The sequence below is a fragment of the Eurytemora carolleeae genome, unplaced genomic scaffold, assembly GCF_000591075.1.
Source record: "Eurytemora carolleeae unplaced genomic scaffold, Eaff_2.0 scaffold1205, whole genome shotgun sequence".
NCBI classification, from domain to species: Eukaryota; Metazoa; Arthropoda; class Copepoda; order Calanoida; family Temoridae; genus Eurytemora; species Eurytemora carolleeae.
Window position 1 is genome coordinate 63,369 of NW_019397093.1, and position 18,080 is coordinate 81,448.

The 18,080-nt window shown below is 34.2% G+C and overlaps 1 protein-coding gene across 1 annotated transcript in view; it reads left to right on the plus strand.

Annotated features, from left to right (window-relative positions):
- LOC111711793 (Down syndrome cell adhesion molecule homolog) overlaps window positions 1-13,938 on the plus strand; it is a gene marked incomplete in the record, with an annotated part of 35,027 nt that extends 21,089 nt beyond the window's left edge. The window contains 5 exon segments of the mRNA XM_023486237.1: window positions 4,973-5,427; window positions 5,612-5,832; window positions 9,116-11,269; window positions 12,007-12,292; window positions 12,541-13,938. Coding sequence (XP_023342005.1) covers window positions 4,973-5,427; window positions 5,612-5,832; window positions 9,116-11,269; window positions 12,007-12,292; window positions 12,541-12,707 — 3,283 coding nt within the window.
- Window positions 13,939-18,080: the final 4,142 nt, after the last annotated feature.

Here is an 18,080-nt window from a genome sequence, read left to right on the forward strand (position 1 = left end):
TCTGTATTTTCAGGAGGGGGAATGGGGGGTTCTGTCTGTATTTGAGAGGGGGGGGGTAATTAACTAAAAACAATTTAATTACAAGCCGTTTAAAGGTGATAGAGTTTAATCGGTTGGATATTCATTTAGATTAGTCTCGTGATGTTTCATTAAGGATTATTAATCAAATATATTCTTCAAGGTATTCTCTTCATGCACTTCCTTATGTGCTTTAAGTCAAGTGCTACACTAAGAGGTTCAAATGTAGCAGGGTTTTTTTTCAGTTAAAAACACGCTCATAACGTCAAAGTAACAATATTGATTTTCTTTTAGTACAACTAGTTTAAATTCTTCCTTGTCTATCAAATAATTTAGGTACATTATTTATCAAATTTTTTCTTTTTTCCTGATCATGTATTTCCCAGCTTAATGTCCATGATTTTATCACCCTGTATTTCCTATCGTCCATGATTTTCCTATCCTCTATTTCCTATCGTCCATGATTTTCCTAACCTGTATTTCCTATCTTAATGTTCATGATTTTCCTATCCTGTATTCCTGTATTTCTTAGCTTAATTAGGTTTATGTTTTTGACTTTCCTTTCCTGTATTTCCTAGCTAAATATACATGATTTTCCTGTCCTGTATAACCTAGCTTATATTCCATGATTTTCCTGACCCTGTATTTCCTAGCTTAATTTCCATGATTTTGCTATCCTGTATTTCTTTTCAAGACTTTCCTTTCCTGTATTTCCTAGCTTAATATCTATTATTTTCCTATCCTGTATTTCCTAGCTTAATATCCATAACTTTCCTATCCTGTATTTCCTAGCTTAATTTCCATGATTTTGCTATCCTGTATTTCTTTTCAAGACTTTCCTTTCCTGTATTTCCTAGCTTAATATCCATAACTTTCCTATCCTGTATTTCCTAGCTTAATGTCCATCCTAAGCTAACCTTGCCCGGTTATAATTGGTCTGCCATCATTAAGCAATATAATTAATAACTCGGAGAGAAATCCAAACTTGAATCTTGAATCTACAGATTCTAAAAAATATTATTTCAAGGCCTAATTCCGTTAAATGCTTGCAATTTGTTATTTCGATCTTTCACAATTTTGTTGGATTTTAACATTATTAGTCAAAATATACTGTTTCGTAACTCTTTTGATCATTACTTTTCATTTTTGGATTTTCTTGGCCTATTCTCCTATTCTGGCCATATATCCTCCTATTATCCTATTCTGGCCATATATCCTCCTATTCTCCTATTCTGGCCATATATCCTCCTATTATCCTATTCTGGCCATATATCCTCCTGGTTATTGATTTGAAAATACGAAGTGAGAGATGTTTTGTTTCCTAAGCATCAACGTTTCTCCCGGAGATTTTGAACCCTGGATCCATCAAGTTTACTGTTCTGGGTCATTCCAAGCTTTTATAGCCAAAACATGGCTTTGTTTTTCTTTTTATTAGTTTATGCTGTTCAGCTCTGAATAAGGGGGTAGAGGGGAGGGGGGCGGGCTGTAATAAGAAAGGGAGGGGTTTTTAGGGTGTTTGGCCCTTAGTCTTACAACGGTTTACACCCTCATATTATAAAACTTAATGCTTTACATATTTTCTCCAACCTGTGACGTGGAATTTGTTTCATATCATAACCCTCCCTTCAAACTGAACAATGCCTTCTTTGAAAATACTCGAATCCATTATTCAAATTTCTTCTTCAAAAATTTCAAAATTTAACAAGCGACTTATGAAACCCAACTCCTCCCTACCCCCTTATGTGAGCTATACAGTAGATAGCACTATAGTATACAATATATGCAACATGAAAAATACGCAAAATTTCTCGGACCAACCGCGTAATCGTGCAGAATTTTGCACAGGGCGGGAATATAATGAAAACATCAAGACCTAGCGTGTAGTGTTTCATGTCTAGTGATATATGCTTATATGCCTAACTGCCCGCAAACACCGTGGGTATATTATTCAAGCAACTCACCCTCCACCTTTTTTGCCAGGGCCAGGGTTCGCAAAATGGATAAATGAATTCAACTCGAAACGAGGGCTAAGTTTAATTACGTATTTGAAAAGGCGCGCAGACTTAACGATAGATATTTCGAGCGCTAAAAGATTGGATTGTGCGCGGTAGCTGTTTAAGCGCGTTTACGCACGCAAATATTTACAATATCCATTTAACAGTGTGCGTTTTTTTTCAGGGGTTAATATTATGAATTCCCCCACCCCCCGCCCCACCTCCCTGAGACTTTGTGGAAACTCAAAATTTTGACATCCAGATGGCAAGTTTTAGTTTAACCTAACAAAAAAAATAATTAGTTTTCCATATCTCTAAAAATAAAAATTTAAAAAAAATTTATATCTTATTTTGTGGCAGATGACAAGACATAAAATTATTTATACCCCTGCTTTTTTGTCCGTGGTTCGGAGGTCTGTTGGTTCGATTTTTTTTATAAAATATAAAAATATATTTACGCAATGTCGGACTTTTCCAACGCTAGATAAATAGAAACCCTTGAATGATATTTAAATTTGTGTTTACATTTAAATTTTTTTGTTTACTAGAAAAAAGTAAGATAGAAAGATAGAAAGATAGAAAGATAGAAAAAATTGTTTTTTTTTTATTATACCATTTGTGTGAGCTAGCAATGTGATGCAAAAATGTTAATTCTGGTTTGGAAAAATGTTCAACAAAATTGCAGTCAATTTGGTTAAACTTTGCATACTAGAGGAGCGATAAATTGTTTATATGAAAGGGTATTTACTTCATGCTCATTTAAGTTATTAAAATAATAATAATAAAAATAAGGAAATAATTTCCAATATATTACAACCTTGATCAGACCAGATGGTGTTACGCAATCTTTCAGTTAAACTGTAACAAGCTTTAACAGTTACTGAATGCACAGAAAATAATTTTCCTGTATTTCCTAGCTTAATATCCATAACTTTCCTATCCTGTATTTCCTAGCTTAATATCCATAACTTTCCTATCCTGTATTTCCTAGCTTAATGTCCATCCTAAGCTAACCTTGCCATAAAAGGATAAAAGGATAAAAGGATAAAAGGATAAAAGGATAAAGGGGCTCAATAGAGCTAAATTAAAAATCTTGTATGTCAATATAATTCAAGAACTTGGTTGTCCTAAAAAAAGTGAGAGAATTTTCTGAAACCATTGGTTTAAAATTTTTGTATTAAATATACTAATTAAGCTATAAAAAAATTGTCAATCATCAATGCAAAAAAAGTACACTTCCCTATCCTCTTAACTTAGAGTCTAGATAATATAATAAGTTTGCAAAACTTTGTCACACTTTGATTCAGTTTTTGTCCCAAACCCTAGCGTTGAGATCACCTTGGCGTTGAGATCTCCTTGTACCATTCTTACCATACGCAGATCAGACCTCATTTGTCAACCTCTTGTCAACACTAGGCTAATTAAAATCAACTCAATGTTGACATTTTGTTACGGTTGATTATGACAGGAAGTGAGGCAGAGGTTAAGGCTAGGATATCAACTATCATTCAGGGCTGTCAATTTTCCTCAAAAGTGTCCTGCTCTAAAAATATTGTTTTCCTTTTGCTGCCAAATTTTGTGTCTAAAAAACTTATTTTTGTACTATGGAAGGGGGGGGGGGTATAAATAGTATAAATAGGAAATATGGTTGGAGTGCATCAGGAAGGAACTAAATTTGTCTTGAAATGAAAAAGAAAAAACTGCAACCGGGTGAAAAAGGGTATGATGATATTCCCAACCCTTGTCAAAAAAAACTCATAAATTTGTTTTAGTTTGTGTTTTACTTTAAATTTTTTAAGAAGTCATTTTTTCGTTACGATTTCGTGCGTGTTATCTGTTAATAAATTCTTATATCTTCCATTTAATTAGCTCCTTTCGTGTGTTATTTTTTTAGGTGTCTTTTGTCTGTTCGATCTACGGTGTACCCCTTTAAGGCCCTATATAGACCTAGTTAGGGATTGATTGATGCCTTTTCTTTAGGCCTTTTTGGACCATATTCAGGGGACTATATAGTGTCATAAAAATAATATTCAAAATTGAAAAACCAAAACAATGGATTTTTAATCTTTTAAATATGTAATATAATATTTTGTGAAAAATATTTGATTTGTTCTAAAATGATAGTAATGAAACCCCACAGCAAAGATTGATATGACCAAATCATCTCCCCCCATTCCCTATATGAAAGGGTATTTACTTCATGCTCATTTAAGTTATTAAAATAATAATAATAAAAATAAGGAAATAATTTCCAATATATTACAACCTTGATCAGAACAAAGAAAGCATTTTTCTTCTTTGTTTAAGGGCGGATCCAGATTGATACAGGAAACTGTCCTCAACATAATTTCTTTTAGTAGAGGGGGGGGGGGTCATGGTGGTTAGAAAGGTTGAGCCAGTGTGGGAACCGTATATTGAAAATTGATACAAAATAAATAAAAAAGTTAAAATAATATTTATTCGTGGTCCTAACCAAAGGAACATCTGGTTGTCTGTGGACGTGTCAATTTGTCTGTGAGTGTATCTGTTTGATAGCCATTGTTACATTAGTCTATTTGTCTATTTATCTTTCTAAGAGCAAGTGTAGGTCAGTTCCTATGTACTGTGTTAAATTCTACTGTTATTTGGGTGGGGTGGAAGGGTCTATTCAATTCCTTTATAGCCTCATGTCAGTCTTTTTTGTTTGACACTCTGCTGTCCAATATTTCCAACTGTAGTCTAGAGCCTGTGTCTTAAATTGTAAAAATAAACATCGCTATGTAACTCCGTATTTGGTTGCTCACAGGGTTTATGGACCTTTTAGAAGAGGATTTATTTGGAAATATAAATCTGGACGGTTTATTGGTGTGGAGGGGGTGGGGGACGGGGGATGTAAAATATAGTTATAAGACATTGGGTGTGATGTGATGCCATACGTAAATTTCAAAATTAATTTTTTTAAATGTCAATTTTTATTTCAGTGTCAACTACGCCCCTGGCGAGGGTATCTACGACCTAATCATCAAAGGAACCTCGTATGAACGGGATAACGGAAACTTTGAGTGCCGTAAAGTTGAATCTGGGAGCGGAAAACGTCTCCATACCAGCACTGTGGAGCTAGTAGTTCTCCTCCCCCCCGGAGCTCCAAACCTGAGTCCTGCCAACCCTATCCTGACAGAATCCCGCCCATTCAACATCTCCTGCGCCTCAACCGGAGGTTCTCCGCCCCCTGTTATAACCTGGTTCAAGAATAACGAACCCGGAGACTTCAACGTGGTTTACGAGGCCTCGCGCACCCGTGACCAGCCTAGTATTAGTACCCTGATAGTGTCTCCGAGTAAGGAAGATGATGGGAGTGAGTTCAAGTGCTCTGTATGGAACAGAGCTATTGCTAAAGAACAAACTATGGAAGAAAAAACAACAATATTTGTAAATTGTAAGTTTTTTTAAAATCCATAATTTTTTTTCATTTGTTATCGATCTTTGTTTGTTGTCTTAATTTCCTAGAACATTTTTTATTTGACCCATTTGTTGTTTTTGTTTTTGAATATATATATATATATATGTATACATACATATATAATATATGTTCAAAATTCTCATATTTTATTTTTGTCAAGATTTCCCGCGTATAACTGTTGGTCCTGAAAACCCGGTCCGCGTTGAACGAGATGAGACCGCTGAGCTCCACTGCGATGTTGACTCTAAACCCTCTGTGACCGAGGTCAAGTGGATGAGAAATGACCGGTTTATCAACGTGAACTTCAAGCATCTAATCCCGCGGGCAAATCTGAAGGATGCGGGCACCTATAAATGTCAGGCTGACAACGGACTTGGAGAGGTATATTTACATATATAATTAAAGGGATTGTAATCTTAGCGTAATTTAAATTGACCTTCCATTTAAAGAGGCATTCCCTATTCACAACGTACGCTAACGAACACCCAAATTTTGCGACAAACAGCATTTTAGAGATTAATCCACAGAGTTCTCTGTCCTTTGTCATTCAAAGGTTTAAAAGGTACCGTTGAGAATCAGCGATGCCCCCTTCACACTTGAAATTACGCTTATATTTATTTCCAATTTTTTCCCCCCAATATGAAATACCAAACAATTTCCTGAGTTTAAGATTCCAAAATTTAGAATTTCCTAAGTGTAAGATACCAAAATTTAGAATTTCCTAAGTGTAAGATACCAAAATTTAGAATTTCCTTAGTGTATGATAACAAAATTTAGAATTTTTAAAGAAAGAATATACCTTTTTGCACAATTTCTCAAGAAGCACTGAAATAATTTTTTCTCTGAAGTCTTAATGAGAGAAAAGTATAGTAAAATGTCATAATGGTGTCCTTTTGGAAAATGTTTAAGTTACAATCCAGGTTCAAATTCCTGTTAGAAATTAGGTTCAGTAAAGACGATATTTATTCGTTGCTTAATTAGGAATTTCTGCTTTCTTGGTATACAAGATCAGATATCACAACCTATGATAGATATTTATACATATTGTATATTCATATATCTAATCATTTAAGAAACTAGCTTTTTGTCACTTCAATTAAAATCCTACACTTAAATGATATGTTAGCCCAGATATTTTGTACATAATATTTTCATGTTATATATCTTTGTTTTATCTACCTTCAATACTTTTCAACTGATTGCATTGTATTACTTCAAGATAAAGTATTTTCTTCTAATTCTAAAATTTTGATCTGATTGTTATCATGGGAAAAAATCCAAACGTTGAAACCATGGATTAGATGTCTATCTGTAAATTCGGTTTGCAATCTTAACAGGGTTATACATTCTCCTTACCCCATCCACCCTTATTCTAGACAACAAAATTGTATTAAGAAATAATAAAAAAGCATCCCTAAAAATAGAACACTAACAAAAATGAAGAAAGAAACAGCCCTGCACTGCAAAAAAAAGGAATGAGGCCGACATGCATGCAAAATAATTGGCAACCCCCCGTTTTATTATATATATCTAGTAGCAGTAGTAGCAGTATACGTTTCTGAACAAAGAAAGCATTTTTCTTCTTTGTTTAAGGGCGGATCCAGATTGATACAGGAAACTGTCCTCAACATAATTTCTTTTAGTAGAGGGGGGGGGGGTCATGGTGGTTAGCAAATGATAATTTACGAGCATACTTAAACATCAAAATTTGTTTGCAAGAATTATCATGTCAATTCTAAAATTAACTTATCTAGTTTTTACATTTTTAAAATGTTAATTCTTAATAATTCAAGTTTATATCAATTTAAGTTTTTAGTATTGTCATTTATCTTAGACCTTCACAATAAACAAATTACAAACAAATTCTTAGTAAAAATATGGTTATTAAGACACCCTGTATTGTATTAAAAATATGGTTATTAAAACACCCTGTACTGCAGTAAAAATATGGTTATTAAAACACCCTGTACTGAAGTAAAAATGTGGTTATTACAACACCCTGTACTGTAGTAAAAATATGGTTATTAAGACACCCTGTACTGTATTAAAAAATATGGTTATTAAAACACCCTGTACTGTAGTAAAAAGATGATTATTAAGACACTCTGTACTGTATTAAAAATATTTAGATACCTTGTAATATATACTGTATAATATTCTACTAATGAAGCCTAAATTAGTGTAGATGATTTGCCATTTTAACAGTGCTATGTGCACAATTTTCCTTATCAGTCATATCTTTAGATCTATTCATTTATTATTTTAGATCAATTTATTAAACCCTATTCATTCATGATCTTTGATCAATTCATTAAACTCTATTCATTGATTATTTTAGATCAATTCATTAAACCCTATTCATTTATTATTTTAGATCAATTCATTAAACCCTATTCATTTATTATTTTTGATCAATTCTTTAAACCCTATTCATTTATTATGTTAGATCTATTCATTGAGCCCTTTTCATTTATCATTTTTGATCAATTCATCAAACCCTATTCATTTATCATTTTTGATCAATTCATTAAACCCTATTCAATTATTATTTTAGATCAATTCATTAAACCCTATCCATTTATAATTTTAGAACTATTCATTAAATAGATTAAGATAGAAAGTCGTCTTCATTTTATTGATATATACGACGACGACTCTATTTCTAATTGATCTATTTTTTTTGTATCGTTTGCTACCCCTCATTGATAGAATGATTAAGTTGAGTGTTGAAAAGACTGGGACGGATGGTTAATCAAAAACATGCCAGCTCATTCACTCACTAATTCATTCTGCCTCCATAATACAAATGGATATCTGGTAGTTCAGATGCCAAATATTAAATGAAAGGTCATATATAATGAAGACGAGATATAAGGGGGGGGGGGCGGTTAGAATTTTGGGATTTAGTAGGTATAAAACACACTTAAATACAAGTTTTACCTTCTTCTCAGTTAATGTACCTTAATTTTAGTTTTTTTAAGCATAAATGACTGGTAACAATATGGAAACCTTCAATTTATAAAATTATTTTTACGTTTTTGTTAAAAATATAACTCTAAGATTGTCTTTTGAAATTAATTGGAATCTGTTTGAAGCTCAACGTATCTGATTCTGAATTTGGCAGTCATTTACTTAGATTTAAAATTCAAAAACTTGTTATGATTAAAATCCATCATTTTGAAAAAAGAAAATCCGCCAGTTTGTTAGGATTAAATCCGCCATTTTGCTAGGATTAAATACGCCATTTTGCTAGTAATAAAATCTGCCATTTAGGGTTTAATAAAACCTGCCAATTTTGGAGTTGAATTGTCTGGTTTATTAATTCTCCTGTAGGGTTTGATGAGCAGTACTAAGTATCCCCACGATATGATATTTATATCTATCCTAGTATATATGTAGCTCAGCTGTATATCGTATGCTGAATCTAACTCTCTATCTTTTTGCATATCTGCGCGTATTTCTCCCAGCGTGAGAGAACAATGCATAATATTGTCCAGATCAGATTTAACTGCCCGTATTTATCACAGGAGAAAACTTTTCTATGTCCATTGTGCACTTCCTTCTCTTCAGCATAAACCACTTTAATTATGATCATCAGTTTATCCACAGGATTCGTACCAGACAGGAAATTTTCTTATTTGAATAATAAATATTTCATTTTTAGATTGGCGAACAGGAGCTGGAGCTTGATGTTTTGTTTGCCCCGGAGGTTTCTGTACCAGCTATGCGTGAGTTTGGAGAAAATGAGGAAATTCTGATCCATTGCAATGTAACTGCCAATCCGCCAGCACACTCAGTTGTTTGGTCCAAGGCGGATGATCCCGAGTTCCGCCAAGTTGGGTCTCCCCTCCGCCTTCCCGGCTCCAACTCCGCCGCACAGAACAATGGTTTGTACACTTGCACCGCCACGAACGTGATCCAGCCGACCAACAAGCAGAAGATGGAACGAACTGGGAACGCTACAATCTCTATTGCCGTGAAACATGCTCCAGGGGCAACCTTTATCCTCCCAGAGAAACCAACTGTACTGGAAGGTGGACGGGTAACTATGGAATGTGGATCTAAACCTCCTGGTTATCCTTTACCTGAGATCACATGGTGGAAGGATGAGCGAAGCATAGTTGCTACAGGGTCCTCCTTTACCCTTGATGCTGCTAGGTTGGATAGCGGTGGTAAATACTACTGTCAAGCAACTAACATAATGGGAACAGGATCTGTTGCTGAAACCCTTCTCCAAGTTTACCAGGAGCCTAAACTTGATATTAAACTGAAAAGCACAATCGTTAAACGTAGTGGTGACACTGGATATCACATTGCTTGCTCCGCTATTGGCAAACCTAAGCCTAAAATCATGTGGTTTAAAAATGGTGTAGAGATTGACGGCTCAACTAGTAATCTGTATCAGATTACAGTCCCTGAGCAAGAAGTTCGCTCTAATGAAGCCTACAATGTTCTCTCTACTTTGAAGTTTGTTGGGCCCGACCGAATCTCGAAAGATCACCTTATGGCCACTGACAGGGGAGAGTATACTTGTAGGTTTGAAAATGAGGTTGGGGTGGCAGAATCAGTTATGCTCCTTAGAATTGAACACAGTCCAGTCGTCAGGCATCAACATAACAAAGTAGCAGCAGACCAAGGAGAGACGGCTGTGATTGCCTGTAGAATGCAGGCCTATCCGAGCATCAGGTTTGAATGGTCGAAAGGAAACTCTCTTCTGACAGATCGCCCCCCACATAGTATGACCATGACCGAACTTGGAGATGATATATTTGAGGGAGTCCTAACAATTTCACACGTTGATGATTCCACTTATGGCGAGTATGCATGCAAAGCATCAAACCAACTTGGAGCACAGAAAACTCTTATCACTCTTCAACCTAAAGGTAAACCGGAGAAGCCTCGAGATGCCCGAGCAGTTGAGGTATTCTCGGACTCCTTGATGCTAGAGTGGGATGAAGGATTTAATGGAGGGTATAACAAAACTACGTATAACGTTGAATACAAGAAGATTGGAGGTGGTAGCGCCCAGTACTCAGACTGTAGATGGAGAAATCCTTGTAATATTACTGGACTTGAGCAGAACACTAAATATCAGTTTAAAGTCAAAGCTGTTAATATCCGAGGAGATTCTGATTGGTCTCGAGACATATCTGTTACTACTGCCGTAGATGTCACCAAAATACCGCAACCTGAAGAAATATTCTATGAATCCTCATCCAAGACAGTGTTCTTTAATGTCGTAAACTATCCCATGGGACTGGTCGCCAAGATCGAACTCCAGAACCCCGACGAGACTTGGAGACCACATGCCCGGTTAGGAATGAACGATCGAACCTACGGACAGATGGATATTGCAGAACCAGATATTACCGGTATCCGAGTTCGACTGTGCCTGGGTACGGATGAAAGCCTCTGTGGAGAATATGGAACTGCTGAGATTGTTGAAGTCCGTGAAACCAAATATTCCACAGCTGGCCTGCCCATAGAAGGTGTGATTGCCATAGCAATCTTTGCTGTTCTGCTGGCTATAGCTGCCATAGGTCTTGTCATAAAATGCTGTTTCTGCTCTACTCCTAAACCCAAAAAATTAACTAAGGATGATATTGCGGGACCCAACAGGCTTCAGAACAACCACAACACCTACAACTACGACAACAAGGGTGTTAGTGCCAAGGACACCGCGGACTCCCCTGATGTTATCAAGTCCCAGATGTACGGTTACAATTATGCACCCTCAGTTGCTACCGCCCAGACCCCCGCTGTAGGATATGATCAGAGCTCTTCAACTTCAAACAATGGTGGCTCTGTAAATTCTCAGGTAGGGATTTTTTATCAAATTATTTCCATAAAAAAAAGAATAATTACAGATAATGCTCAATAGAAAAGTTTTTGCAAAATCTCTCATCAAATGAACAATGCGTAGCCCTGTACATTTCTTAGTAAGCCTGACTAAGCATTATTAGGATATACCGTATACTATATCATGCCAAAAACCATGGGGAGAATAAGTTATGCATTAAACCCCTATTGTAATTCAACGAAGGCCCAATCTAAAGATTACCGCCAGTTTATCAAAATTTTCGTCGTTGCTCAATAATACGATATGTTGGGGAGAGAGGTGCGTACTACGTATATGCAATTTCGAAAATCTACTAAAATGGATGTATGTTCTTTTTATGGGCTTTAAATCCCTATTTTTATGCAGGACGGAGTACTCATGCCTGATTGTTATGCTTGTTCAAATTGAAGGCCAAATAGTCAGCTTTTTACATAGTTTTATATACACTCTTACATACAGACTGCTGGTAGGCTATGCCATGCAGTTTTTACTGATAACGCCCTTTTAATTTTTGCACCAAGTGAGTTTGGTGATCTTTAGTTCAGATAGCAAAGGAATGTTTAAAACTAATTAAATATAGATGGAGGGGGGGGGGGTTGCTAAATTAGGCATTATTGATTATAAAATATTAGTTGTCAATCATGCAATTTTAAACTGTAATTGCTTTTAAAAATTATCACGAAAGACTGGCATCAAATAATTTTGTTTTTATTAAGGATTCATTGTGGAACGTGAAGCACCCTGTCACTGGTATGCCCGTGGACCCCAGTGTTAACGGTTACATTGGGGCCGGGTACTATGGAGAACAGTACACACAACAGTACAATCAGTATAACCAGTACAATCAACCACAACAACTACAACAACAACAATACAATTACGAAGAGTATCCACACTACCCCAACCCTGAGGAATATATTGGAGATAGAAACAGAGCTTATTATCCTAATGGAGATGTGTACGCTATGACCAACAAATCCAGATCGAGATTAGATTCTGACTGTAAGTATCTTTTTAAATGTGTATTTATTTGTTCCTTGAGTTCTAATTGTGCATCCACATGTTGACCTTTAATTGTATAATACAAAAATGTATCTAAATAAATTTAATCAAAAGTATCATATTTCAAGTTACACCGCGCGGGTACTTAGAATACCTAATTAGTCCAATTAAGCTGTTGTTATATTATTCAGTTTTTATTTTCATTATCCTTATTATCATTATTATTATTGTAATTATTTTTTTTCCAGATTCCCCCTATGGAGATGTTTCCGGGCTTCCCGACCCCTACACAGGACATGATATCTCAGACGAGCTGAGGAACCAGGACATGTCCTTGTCCCAGGACGACTCCGCCCCACCCCCCGAGGGGTATTCCACCCCCTCCCGGAGGGTCATACGCGAGATTATCGTCTAAGATCTTGCGCTTCTGTGATCTGAGAATACTCAAGTCTGTGATACTAAATATTTATCAAAGAAGTGATCGATCAATCGATCCTTTAAATACCTGTTATGAAAGATCGATGCTCTTCTTTCTGAACAATAGAATGCATTGAATTTCCTCGAGCGGCCATTTTTTAGAAAAAAAATCCGTGAATGTGTGATCAGCTGACTTGTAATGGCGGATTCTCTGAAAACTATGATTTCACAGCTGAATCCATCGTCGCTATTTTTCTAAATCTACACAATATTAAAATGTGGGAAACGTTACTTATGACTTGCCAATCTTATCGTGTTTCCTAACCCCACACTTAATCCATATAATCCTTAAATAATCGGATTATGATATAAAATGTCGGAAAAGACTTGACATTGTTAATTTTGCTCATTTTTTGGTGATCTCAACCCCGTCTGTAAAATTAAACCGTGGGAACTCGATGATTTGTCTTAACTTATTGATTTACCTGTAAATAATCTTTACATATTGTAAATAGTTTGGACTTGTGAAAATTTATTGTAATTTCCAGACCGTTACCTTATCTATCCTAGGACCGAATATTTTAATATTTTCTCCGCTCTGCTAATCACAGAAGATGATAAACCGGCGGGACCCGTCAAATAACTTGTGAGGACAAAATGTTTTGACTTTACTGACACATGTCGCTACAGGATTTTTTGAAGGACCGGTCGTAAACGGCCTCCTAGGGGGGCGTTAAAGCTCCGACACTCGGCTCTTAAACTTATATTTAAAATAGTGTGTACCTTCCCATCTGGACACTTACATACACGTTTGTTTTTTACCAATGATTTTTCCGTCAAAATTGTTGAAAACTAGGCCGGTTCATGTTCGTTGATATTTAAACGATTATTGCTTAAAAAGTGATACCTTCACTCCATTTGTTTGATTGATGATGGTTCGTAATTTATGGGATCAGAAGAAATTGTTTCAAATTATACATCTTATATACTCTTTCCTATACAGGATGAACCTGTCTGCTTAACCCCCCCCCCCCCTCAATTAGAACTTGAAAATCGAAAGCGTCATTACACGCATTTGACCCGATGCGACTTAACGCCCGTTGTGAAAAATTTTTTTGTCGAGCTTTTTGTTAAATGCGCGGTAAATCTGTGGAGATATGAAGTACAAATATTGTATCGAACTATTGTTATAAATTTATTTAGATCAATAAATGAATATTTGAAAATTAGATGATATTTTCTTAATTTTACGATGATGTATGTAGTAGTTAAAAAGTATTATGGACTTTGTCTCAAGTTAACTAATTTAACGAATTTGAGAGGTTGCTTAACTTCTTCCGGAATCCTGAGTCACCGGTTCAAATCCTTGTGAATTTTAACATGGAATTAGTAATTATAAATTTGACCTGGCGGTAGGTAATTCAGCGACCTAGCTAATATTCATTAAACTTGGTCCTCGGATGAAAAAGTGAAAGATTCAGGGTGTCCCACGAAACATGACAGTTGGTAATTAATTTGGAATGTCTTCTTCCTTATATTTTAATACATACTAAAGACTTTGAATTTTTTCGTTTAATAAAATCTTTTACTAAAATATATTTTAACATGAAATCAATTTTACTTTTTTATGACCACCATTAAATATTCTCATAATTCTCTTTGGTATTAACAGCCATGGAGAATAGTAAACAGCATAAGTAATCATGGAAAAAGACATTTTAAATTATTCACAACCGTCATGTTTTGTGTGACACCCTTTAGCTAAATAGTTGATATAATCCTGTCATGATTAAATTCTAACAAAAAGGTATTGATTTTCAACTAACGGAAATGATCATAATTGAATTGACCCCCTTGAAATCATCAAAAGGAACTGAACTCCAATTTCAAGGCCAAGGAAAGGCTTTGTCGAATCAAGAATGCCAGAAAAATCCATATTCTTTTGTTAGAAAAATTGAATTTTAGTTGTGGTTTTCTAAAATGCGAGTTGCGCAGTTCTGCTTTAGAAGCAGGAGAGGGACGGGAAAATAAAATTGTTTAACACGTGCCCAAAAAACAACAAAATCTTCCAACATTATTGACTAAATTGAGGTTAAATGGTACCGTTTTGAATTGAGTGAATGCTTTTAAAATAGAAGTTTATTCGATCGAAATCACAACTTTGGTCCCTTTAAGAGTAAAAAATATAAAATCGGGAAATCCCACTCTCGGGATACCTGGCAGGGGCGGACCACGGGCCCCACCCTGAGCTCCTGGAGGGGGTGGATCTCCCGTAAGGAACTTTATGATATGAAATGAAACATCAAGTGATGAAAAATTACAGTTAGAAAGTGTGAGAACTAGAGTTCACAGATAGAAAGTAGAAAAACTGAAGTTTAATTAAAGATAGAAAGTAGAAGAACTGGAGTTTACATATAGAAAGTAGAAGAACTGAAGTTTACAGATGGAAAGTAGGAGAACAGGGGTTTACAGATAGAGATTATGAAAACTGGAGTTTACAGATAGAAAGTAGGAGGTCTCGAGTCTTCAGATAGACAACTCATGGAGTTAACAGATAAAAAGTATGAACACTAGAGTTTACAGATATAAAGTAGGAGAACTGGAGTTTACAGAGAGAGAGTATGAGAACTGGAGTTTACATATAGAATGCAGCCTACAGGCGAACTAGATTTTACAGATAGAAAGTAGGAGAATTCGAGTTTACAAATAGAAAGTAGGAGCACTAAAGTTTACAGATAGAAAGTATGAGAACTGGAGTTTACAAATAGAAAGTAGGAGAACTAGAGTTTACAGATAGATAGTTGGAGAACTGTAGTTTACATATAGAACGCAGGAGAACTAGATTTTACAGATAGAAAGTAGGAGAACTGGAGTTTACAGATAGAAAGTTGAAGTACTGCAGTTTACAGAAGAAAGTTCAAGAACTGGAGTTTACAGATAGAAAGTAGAAGAACTGGAGTTTACAGATAGAAAGTAGAAGAACTAGATTTTATAGACAGAAAGTAGGAGAGAACTAGATTTTACAGATAGAAAGTGGGAGAACTGGACTTTATAAACTTATATTTTTTGAACAAATAAGAAATAGGAATTTACTGCTTTTTATTCAACTTTTAGTGGGGGCCCAAGTGGGGGGGAGGACATTTTTTTCCCCCTACGTGCGCAATTATGGGCCCCCCATGAGATAATGGTTTGTTCCGCCCCTGAATTCCCTGGCCGTAACCCCAGCGAGGGAGGGAACCAGGAACCTCCGGCCGCCATAAGCCTCGAAGATTTGCAAGACGAGCCTCACCTTTACAACAGAGCTTCTTTAAAACTCTTTATTACATGTGAAAACAGGTATTGTTTACGCTATGACTGATTGCTGAACTGATTAAAGAAATTTTGAATATTCTGAACATTTTGAGCGGTGGGATGGCCGGGTTGACTTTTGTTGAAATAAAAAAGAATTGAAATATTTTTGGGTTGTTTTCTAAAATGAGAACATATCCTTCTTAAATATTGTAAATTTGATTAACACTAAAGGGAGATTTTGACATCCTTCTAGCTTAGTCCTTAAGTCGCATGGATGACATACAAAATTGCGTAGTATAGACATACGACGGAGTGGGGTTGTGATTGACGGGGGTGGGGGGTAGGAGTAAATCGTAATAGATTTGAATTCCTCTCTCAGTTCCTTGTTACTGTTTCAGGTGTAATGTAATAATCATGTTATGAGTATTCTGAAATAAAAATCAATTATTCTAAAATTAAAATCAATTATTCTAAAATTAAAATCAATTATTCTAAAATCAAAAACAATTATTCTTAAATTAAAACCAATTATTCTTAAATTAAAACCAATTATTCTAAAATTAAGACCAATTATTCTAAAATTAAAACCAATTATTCTAAAATTAAAACCAATTATTCTAAAAATTAAAACACATTATTCTAAAATTAAAACCAATTATTCTAAAATTAAAACCAATTATTCTTAAATTAAAACCAATTATTCTAAAATTAAAATCAATTATTCTAAAATTAAAATCAATTATTCTAAAATTAAAACCAATTATTCTAAAATTAAAACCAATTATTCTAAAATTAAAATCAATTATTCTAAAATTAAAACCAATTATTCTAAAAATAAAACCAATTATTCTTAAATTAAAACCAATTATTCTTAAATTAAAATCAATTATTCTAAAATTAAAACTAATTTTTCTAAAATTAAAACCAATTATTCTAAAATTAAAATCAATTATTCTAAAATTAAAATCCATTATTCTAAAATTAAAACAAATTATTCTAAAATTAAAACAAATTATTCCAAAATTAAAATCAATTATTCTAAAATTAAAATCAATTATTCTAAAATCAAAATCAATTATTTCAAAATTAAAATCAATTATTTTAAAATTAAGATCAATTATTCTAAAATCAAAATCTATTATTCTAAAATTAAAATAAATTATTCTAAAATCAAAATCTATTATTCTAAAATTAAAATAAATTATTCTAAAATCAAAATCTATTATTCTAAAATTAAAATCAATTATTCTAAAATTAAAATCAATTATTCTAAAATTAAAATCAATTATTCTAAAATCAAAATCAATTATTCTAAAATTAAAATCAATTATTCTGAAACAGTTTTTAAGGCACATGCATTATAGGAGATAGTAAACATTTTAAAAAACAAGTTTCTTTTTTTAAAAACATAATCGAAGTTTTTTTCTTAAAAAAATTTAAACAACTAATTTTCTCCCTAAAGATTTGCGGATTTGTGTAACACAGAAAAATGAGGGAATTAGAGTCGCTTGTATTTTTAAGACAGAAAACGATTAAGGTTTAAAGGGGTCCGTTAAATAAATCCAACATGTAACGTTTTATACCTATAGAGTAACTTAGGTTAATGCCCACCAACTGCACTTTCCCTTTAACACTATGAACTAGATTTAATCTTTTGGTATATATTGCATGTATGTATGTGTGGGGGAGGGACGGGGAATTACACTGCTTTCTCCTGCTTAGTAACCATCAAACATTATACCTGGAAAGTCCTTTACTGACTTTTATAAAATGAAAATGTCGAAAAATCAAAGAAATTCTTTAAAATAATGTTTATATAAAACGTCTTTCGTTGTTTGCTGAAAAATCTTCTAATAATTTTAAACTGGAATATGAAGACGACTTTTAGGCTCAAATATGCCTTTAAATAGTCTAATATGACGCAAAAATTGTGCAGTTTAAACAGACCCATTAACTTGATAAGTGATTTAATAAGTTAGAAAACTATTTGCTTCGTAAATACATCAAATGCACTCAAGTATTGCTGAAATGTCGTCTTTCTCTGTCACAGTTTTCTGGTTATAACTGTTGACATTTAAAT